The following is a 9,079-nucleotide window of genomic DNA, read 5'->3' as shown; positions in this document are numbered from 1 at the left end:
ATTTTGGAAACAAAACCCTAAAAACCACAAAAGAGAGAAATTGGGGACTAGAGACGGGGAGAAGAAGCGATAGGGGGGAGGAGGGGGTGGGGTCAACTACAACCAAATATAGGAAAGGCGAAACAATAAAAGAAACCATTTTGGAAACAAAACCCTAAAAACCACAAAAGAGCTGTAGGCCTATGTAGTATAATGATGTATGGCCTTTAATTGTGAGCTGTACTTTTGGGCAACGTACGTGGGCAGTACACGTATTCGTACTACAGTGAGAAATTGAGTCGCTGTTGCCATGGCTTATCTACCACAGACAACTTTTCCTGTACTTTATCGCGGATCTTATATAACAAAAGTAGCCAAGTCTGTGTACAGACAGCTGCCTCAGACGGTGACATTTTTCGTTCGCACAGACTATGCAGCCTATAAAAACGAAAAGCTTTATTGCTATTAGGCTACCAAAGTCACAGAAATTGTGTTTTGGTTTTGTAAGCAACCTCGTTTTGACTGAACAGCGGTTAACTTCACAATGTTATTACATCCTACAACGAACGACAAGAACAAATTTAATGTATGAAACAATGGAATGAGGTTGGAAAAGGATGCAAAGAGGGAGCTAAATACTGGAATAAAGATCTCAGGCCAAGATCTTTTTCTTTAGGCCTAAAAGGCGTTAAATAAAGTAACAGGCCTAGAACAGTGTGTATGACGTAGAAAGAACGTGTGTACAACAGGCAATGGATTCTTAGAAATTATCTCCCCTTTCTACTTTCTTCATTATTCACACAAACAAAATGGCGTCGTCTGTGTCGGCTGTCCCTTGCGCAGTTCCCCTGAATCAGCTGTTGTAGCTGTACTTAGTTGCTTCTGATGTTGGACAGACACTCGTTTTGAAGAGGTATGTCACAATTTTCAGGATCATGGTTTCCTAAAGGCAATTAAGTCTTTCTGTTACAAGCTGGAGCTTTTTCTTTGCGTCACACTTTAACGTGGAGTTTTCTTTCTTTACTTTGAAGCCAAGTCCCAAGAAACTAGATCTAGACATCTAGATTTAGATCTAATCTAGAGTAGAGTCTAGAACTAGAAGATATCTCTAAATCTAGAATCTAGATCTAGATCTAGATCTATATCTAGACCAGAGAGAATCTAGATCTAGACTTAGATCTACTTCTTGTCTTGATTTTAAAGCACACCTTTTTCACCATCAACCTCCTCTGTCTGTCTCTATTATTACTGTCTATATTTTTACTGGAAGTGGCTATTCTCATCCGGGGTGAGAATAGAAAAACGATCTACCTCTCACCCCGGGTGAGACTTGCCAGCGTAGGCTATTCTCACCCGGTGCGAAACAAGACCTGCTTTTCCTCATTTTGGAATACTGTTTATCGGTGTGGATGATCAAATTGATAAAAGTAAAAGCCAAGAAAAAATTACGTTATAACACAAAAGTAAGCTAATTTGATCGTCTTCAAAGATGCTATGGCTATTTCACTGTTCGAATCGAGCCGAACTACGCGGGTCGCCATTTTGTTTTTACCCGGAAGTTCTCGCAAGATCTACTCCTCCCCCCCCTCTCTCTCTCTCTCTCTCTCTCTCTCTCTCTCTCTCTCTTTCTAAATACTGTCTATCAGTGTGGACGATCAAATTGACCAAAACAAAGTTAAAAAATTATGTTAAAACACAAAAGTAAATTAATTTGATTGTCTACAAAGATGCTACGGCTATTTAACTTTTCGAGTCGAGCCAAACTACGCGGGTCGCCATTTTGTTTTGACCGGAAGTTCTCGCGCTACTCCTCTCTCTCTCTCTCTCTCTCTCTCTCTCTCTCTCTCTCTCTCTCTCTCTCCACTGCCCACAGACAAAATTGTACGCTTTTAGTAGGCTACAGTTGTTATGGAACGTTTGTTCACGGCACAGAATTCTACAATTTTTCTGTTATCACAGTGTAGAATTCTGTGGGTTAGGGTGAACGCAAAATTTGTTGGCCTAGATCTAGGCTATAACGGTGAACGCGCACCGGGTGAGAATAGCCAAAAGACTCGCCTGCACTATTCTCATCCCGGGTGAGAATAGAGGTGGCCATTTTTACTTGATCTTTAGACTAAAGACTTTAGTAAAGATCACCCAACTAACATACAAAGATCACCCAACTAACGTACAGACTGCAGGCCTATCTATGGCCAAAGAAATAAAAGTTGTAGATTGTAGAAAGCAGTGGGGACAAATTTAGGTAAATTTTTACTTTCACTCCCGCACACAGATGCACTGTTTCAGGGGTCAAACTGCTGTACTGTTTGCTGCAGATCACACATAAAGCCACTAAAACTGTCGCAAAGCAATTATTTTCAAGACAATTTCAAATCTAACTGTAAAATATCAAACTATGGGTAAAAACAGGGGGGCATGCCCCCCTGTAACCCCCCAGATTTTCTTTTACCCCAGTGGGGCAGGCCCTCCTGGAACCCCCCCGATTGGTCCAAAGCATGTCTATCTCGGTTAAAAACAATCAAATATTTCAAAAACTATAAATTTGGGACGGAAATGAAGTTGATATTCGTGTTCAGTGCATCAATATTTAGTACAAAATAGACAATTGGTAGCTGAGTGTGAGACGGGAAAGTAAAAAAATACCCAAATTTCATATGGCTCCCCCAGTTCAGTGATACAATTGAAAGCCTTGTAAATTTGCTGATCTTACTCACTTACTCACTTTGGGGGGGGGAGGGGATGAATACTCGGCAACGGAGGAGTTGAGGCACTGAGTAGATCTACAGTCGAACCTGTGTAAGACGGAATCGCAAGGGAGCCAGAAAAAAAAATAATTCTGTCTTAGACACGGGAATTTAGGGGGAGATGAAGGGGGGGGGGGGAGAGGGTCAAAGGCCCAACCGATGGGATCAAGGATCGCTTGTCCGATAGGCAAGCAGTGGTCAAAACTTCACACTTCTCAATTGCTATCCTGTCTGATAATGACATCATGCGTCAGTCATACTTTTATCTAATTACCACCAGTGCTTGCCTTTCAAAGGACCGCTGTTTGACCTATTAAAATCAGAAACGTTTGAATATCTCCTTTGCCTCCACCCTTAACCCCACCCATCGGTGTAACAAGGCGCAGTCAACCAATGCCATTCCTTATTGTTATGTAAAACAACGATTCAAGGAACTCTTTTCTCAATGGCCGTACGATCAGGGCAGCAGGCATTGATCAGTCTAATTTCACTTATGACTACCCAGAAAGTTTCCATAGTGGTTTGCTACTCGAGCACTCTCATGGGCAGTTGTAAAATTTCACACCCACACTAGTCTACACTGAATCATCTGCATGATTGCTCAAGGCTCACATGATGGGGTAACATATACCCACAAATTACACACCCCTACTCCCCTTCCTCGCCCAGCAGCATGGCCATGGCGTAAGTTTAGAGCTGGCAGAACCAAACTTGCGAGTTTTGTTTCAAATCAGGGCTGAGCCGGCAAAGTATTTTCAGTCTTAGACAGGTGAAAGCCTCGGAAGGGAGTGGATTTTTCTTTCCGTTTCTGCTTTGGACAGGTTTCCGTTTTATACAGGTAATTAAAGAGGAATGTGTCAAGGGGGGAGCGGGGAGATTCCGTTAAGACAGGTTTCCGTTTTATACAGGTTTCAGTTTTATACAGGTTTCAGTTTTAAGGCAGGTTCGACTGTACTGAGAGTGAGAGAGAAAATGAGAAGTGGAGATCACACATTCACAGGTCACTGTCGGACAGAATTTTCGAATGATCCATCCTATTCTGTGTGAGTGACACTGTGTGTATTATAATTGATCTAATTGGGAGAAATGTTATTTTACAAGATGATGTTTGTTCACAGTTATGATCATTGTCAAGCAGATCTAGATCTTCTATAGATACTTGAGATAACAAAAGAAAATGACAATGTCAATATTTAATATTGCTTGTTTTCATTTCAACGGGAACAGGACTAATTTGATTCTTTACCAGAATTTTCCAAATAGGCCCTAAGACCAATTACTTTTGATTGCTGTACTGTACTTAAAAAAAGAAAAACAACAAAAAACAAAAGCGGAGGTCATAGAGAAAAATGGTTTTGAGGGTGGGGAAGGTTTTTATGTTATAGATTCTATATTAAATTTCTCAATTTCAGGCTGTCAGTCACAGTCATAATCTTTTTCATAAATCACGTCATAAAAACCTATTTTGGTGTGTAGTGGGTCAGTCTTACAGTGATCAAGTTCAGTTGTTCGCAGTACATCGCAGCACTGCCATTACTCCTTTTTATTTATATTTTTTGTCCAGGTGGAGAGATCAGCACCTGTGTGTGTAGTCCTACTTTAATGGACTGGACCTGATTGAAATACTAATAGTACTATAGAGACCTCAAGGCTATTTTAAACCAAACTGAGAAAATATAATATTTTTGATAGTTCAACTTCTGACAAGTGACAAAGATTCGAACACGGGACCTTTGAATGAGAGGCGAACACCTTTTAAAACCTCTAGGCCACGAGAGCCCACTTTGTATATTTTACAGAATTTATAGAATGTTGTACAGTCTTTGAAGTTGTAACTCATTGCCTTTTTTTGAAAGGTTTTTCTCTCATTAATGTCTTTATGTCCAGCCAGAGCCGCTGTACTGATGAGCAGCTGGCAGCAGCTTGGGCACATTTATTTGTGACAAACAAAAACATGTCAATGTCAAATTACTTTTCGGCCTCTATGCCTAAAACGGTATCTTTTAACTGGAGTCATTCATTAGACGGAGTATTGTCAAAATATGTTCACTTGTTTTGGTTTAATGACTGATTGAGTGGTGTTCTATGTCACTTTTAGATTTTGTACCGAAAGAGGACCCCGGCATAGTGGGTGTATATCCCCTTCTGAGTTTAGAACAGTTCTAAGAGAAACAGCCGGAACAAAAAACACATCGATACAACCTTTTAAAAATCTGGTCTGATCCCAACTTTCTGAATGAGTCTGATTACATTTTGCTCCTTTTGTGTTCACTTTTGAGAGAGTGAATAATTTGATGGTCTTGAGCTCTGGAGGGTGTGGTGGGTGGTATTAGAGGGGTTTTGCTCCATTAAGATTATCAAATGCTTATATATAAATTATATCGTAGTCATAATTTTAAAGAATAATTTCTGACAATTTGAAATGGTCTAATAAATTTATAGCATTCTTCTTCTCTTTGCTTACTATCACTACTTATTTAGTTTTACTTTTTTGGTAAGGGGATCATGTTGTATTTCTCTCAGTCTGAGTCTGAGCAGTACCCATCAATGAATTTGATACTTGGGAATTTCTTTCATGCTTTCACACCGACACATGCACGCACGCAGGCACGCACACACAGAGTTTCTATCTATCTGTCTTGCTTCTTCCTTGCACTAAATGACTGTTATTGCATCAATGTGCTTTCCTTTACTCAACCTCAAAAGTAATTATTTTTGTGTTCCTCACTAAACTTGGATTAATATTCTACTTTCAGGAAAGTCTTTGGAGAAGGACTGCCAAATTATGTCAGTCATATCAGATACTGTTCACATCAATGGAGGCCTTCACAATCAACCCCTTGGAGCCGCCTTCAAGGGGGAGGGAGGTGTTGTCGTGGGGCAGGATTCCCTCGGAGCACCCCACAAACTAGCTGAGAACAACGAAACCTACAAGAACAACAACCTACTCGGCCCGTCGCAGAATGGCGGTCACTCTGACACGTGTGGTCAGGATGCCAGCGGTGACGCACACGCCGAGGAATCTCCGGAAATTGACATTATCATAAACAATGTTGTGTGCACATTCGGCACTCGCTGCCACTTAAATCTCAAGAGAATTGCCATGGAGGGGGCCCATGTTGAGTACAAAAGAGAGAATGGGGTAAGTGACAATGTTGTTCGTGTCCAGTAAGTCGTGCATCGGCGTCGTCATATTATTATGATTACCTGACTGAGAAATAACTTTAGAAGTGCTGCTTAAGTTAAATTATGGTGTCAGTAATTTGATGTTTATAGCCATTAAGTGCAGCAAGTTCCTCTCTCTAAAAACAAATAAATGAATGGTTGGAGGATGCTGTTGGTAGGAGCTCCTACTTATAATTTCTTTTAGTGTTTCTTCGGTCTATTAATCCTATTTCCGTACTCATTAACTATCATAGCTTGAGATCACCCCCCCCCCATCCCCGAGGCGATGCCACTTACTGTAAGTGTCTTTAGGCCGTTTCCAAAGGGACATTTCTCATTCATACACAGTAGAATTGTAAATGGGTTGATTCATCTATGTCAAGCTCATAGTCATAACTGTGCCTGATGTACAACAGGGAACTACTGCTTTTTCTTTCCTAATTCTTACTATTGTCATTTTTCCTCTACTTCTTTTGTATGTTTGTCACACTCATGTGACCCACTATTTCCGGGGTGCTTTGATAGTCGAAGCAGGTTTTGTGCTGTTGAAGCTAGATGGGTGAGCAGAGTAAGTCTGATTCCCTGTAAGGACTTCTTCTGTTAACATCCACCCCTTGGAGCTCATATGACCTTATGCAGTTTCAAGCGCTGTAAAACCTGTACTAAAACTAAAAATAGCTTGAGATCCAGAGTGTGCAAATGTCCAGAATACTGGGCAAAGTCTCTCGGCAGTCTGATACAAATAACTACTTCAAAATATAAATCAAGGCATTGATATGAAGTCACAGTTGAGGATATTTGGAGGGCTTCTTCTTACCCTCTGCTGTTTCTGTCTTTCCGTCCTGCTCTTCTGCTGCACTAAATGACCATTATTGTGTCGATGTGCGTCTTTTTACACAAATGGAAACTGAAGTTCAACTTTCATTGGTGCAAGAAACTTCTCACTTTGTGATGCATGCCTCACAGCCGGCCCCTGAAACAATTCTTACAACAGGAGTGTACATTTTTCTTGTGGCATGCTTCCTCTTCTCTCACTCTAGAAATTTGTCTGGTGACCCTTTTATACTAATACAGTCAAACCTGTGTTAAACGGCCACCCATTGTCAAGGAGAAAAGTGGCCGTATAGCACAGGTGGCCGTCTTACGCAGGACTGATCAAAATGGAGAAAGCAAACAAATTCGAAAGGGTTTTTGTGTTTTTTTCTTCGAAAAATTGTGGTGGGTGGTGTAAGAAGGGTTTTTTGTGTTGTTTTGTTGTTTGTTTGTGTAAGCTTTCTTTGTTGATTTTGTGCAAGGGTAAAATAAACGAAATGTAATGTAAGTAAGCTGATGAAGACCGAGTGCCTTGGTAAAACAAACACATGGGTCGCTACCACGCGGAGAACGAGCAATGCTTCTGTCGCAAGGTCAAGTCAAAAGTCCATTGTTACTTTGTTACAGATTAGGTGTAACAAAACAGTGACCCGTCACCTCACACACGATTTGTGCATTAGTTGTGGGTGGGGCTTATAATAGGTTATGACGGATCATGCTTCCCTCACCAGCAGTTGAAAATTTATTGTTAGGGCTACCAGTTGGTCAACTTGGGTAAACATTCATTGGAGGGACTAACAATAACGACAGGTCCACAGCGTGAGGGGCCGATTCAAAATTTATAACAAAGCATAGGTGGAATGGGTACTCGGCCATAGACAACGAAAGATCTTGTCAGTATGTTAGCGTTTTAGCGCATATAAAAATGGCAGCTTGCATTGTATACTTCCCAGGAAGTTGAGATTGTAAAGCGCATAGAGCTTGCTGTTTGAACGGGAATTTGCGCTATACAAATGGCATCTATTATTATTATTATTATTATGATTAATATTATTGTTTATTATCATGTAATGTTTGTAGTATCATTAGTTTGTATGGGGTAAGTTGTAAGTGGTAATGTTTCTCATCGGGGCACTCAGCTCATGTAGTGTGTCCTGGGTGAGAAATAATACTTGGGAGTAGATAACACACACACACATTTTTCTAAAACGAAAGACAAAAATAATATAGGAACATTTTTACAGCTGGCCAAGTAAAAAATGTTATGTTTTCCAGTCGTTTTCGTTTGCAATGCACTGAAATATTTCTCACATGTGTCACTTAATGATCTTCTCAATAATTTAAAAAAAAAAAAAAAATGATCTTCTCAGATGCTCAACATGAAGCTGCGGAGGCCCAACGCTACTGCGACAATCTGGTCATCAGGAAAAATTACGTGCACAGGTTCTACAAGGTTGGTGTTTCTACAGGGCAGTGGGGTTTTTTTTAATTTAAAAAAAAAAAAATTTGTCTATTGATAGTGGGTGGTTGGCGGGTGCTCTGGTGTAGCTTGCTTCTTCTTTCCTATCAAACATCTATCGTCATTATCTCCCCTTCTTTTTTATGTTTATTGCTCTCTTGTAACAACTCTAATCTTTTGGCGCTCATATGACCTTATGCAGTTGCGAGTGCCGTAAAACCTCTACTAAAACTAAAATGAAACTGTCTATTGATGTTTTAATCTGAATCAGTGATTAGTATGTAAAATACCGGCTCGAAAAAGGTACTAATAGAAAGGTCGGTTCATTTTCTACTAGAATAAAGTAATCGGCTTGGAATTATTTTGCTTCAATAGTTCCACAAAACTCCGAAAGCATGTGACCCTCCATGCGGGGAGCACTCGGTACACTAGAGTATAGAGCCAACTCCCTCGCCGCGCGGGGTGCGGTGCGGCGCCAGCGGGTCAGCGCTCGATGTTTTTTTTCGAAATGACAGATCGTCGTGTTTGAGGAAAAAAAAAAAAATTATTTAGATTAATAATGATCTCACAGTCTTGAAAAAAAATTAGGCTCCATATCTATGTTATGGTGATTGTACTCTGTTAATGTGGAAATGTTTGGTGCACTTAATACTCTTTTATTGTCTGTCAAACATGGGGTTGTAGCCGGTTATAGCCGGTTAGTGATTTTAGCAATATTTGGTCCTATAATTAAACAGCTGCCATTTTCTTAAAAATTGTCTGAGAGGTAAAAGAATGGTACATCCCCCGGGGCAGTGCCACTGACTGAAGTGTCTTTAGGCCATTCCCCCCGGGGCAGTGCCACTGACTGAAGTGTCTTTAGGCCATTCCCCCCGGGGCAGTGCCACTGACTGAAGTGTCTTTAGGCCATTCCCCC

The 9,079-nt window shown here is 40.6% G+C and overlaps 1 protein-coding gene across 1 annotated transcript in view; it reads left to right on the top strand.

Moving 5' to 3' along the window:
* Positions 1-768: 768 nt before the first annotated feature.
* Positions 769-9,079, top strand: part of LOC101864328 (TATA-box-binding protein) — a 13,538-nt gene continuing 5,227 nt past the window's right edge. The window contains exons 1-3 of the mRNA XM_035972261.1: positions 769-892; positions 5,483-5,868; positions 8,075-8,190. Coding sequence (XP_035828154.1) covers positions 5,512-5,868; positions 8,075-8,190 — 473 coding nt within the window. The 5' untranslated portion in view covers positions 769-892; positions 5,483-5,511. The remainder of the gene's footprint in view (positions 893-5,482; positions 5,869-8,074; positions 8,191-9,079) is intronic.

Source organism: Aplysia californica, unplaced genomic scaffold (genome assembly GCF_000002075.1).
Source record: "Aplysia californica isolate F4 #8 unplaced genomic scaffold, AplCal3.0 scaffold00630, whole genome shotgun sequence".
NCBI classification, from domain to species: domain Eukaryota; kingdom Metazoa; phylum Mollusca; class Gastropoda; order Aplysiida; family Aplysiidae; genus Aplysia; species Aplysia californica.
Note: the sequence above shows the minus strand (reverse complement) of the source record. Positions and strands in the feature narration are given on the sequence as shown.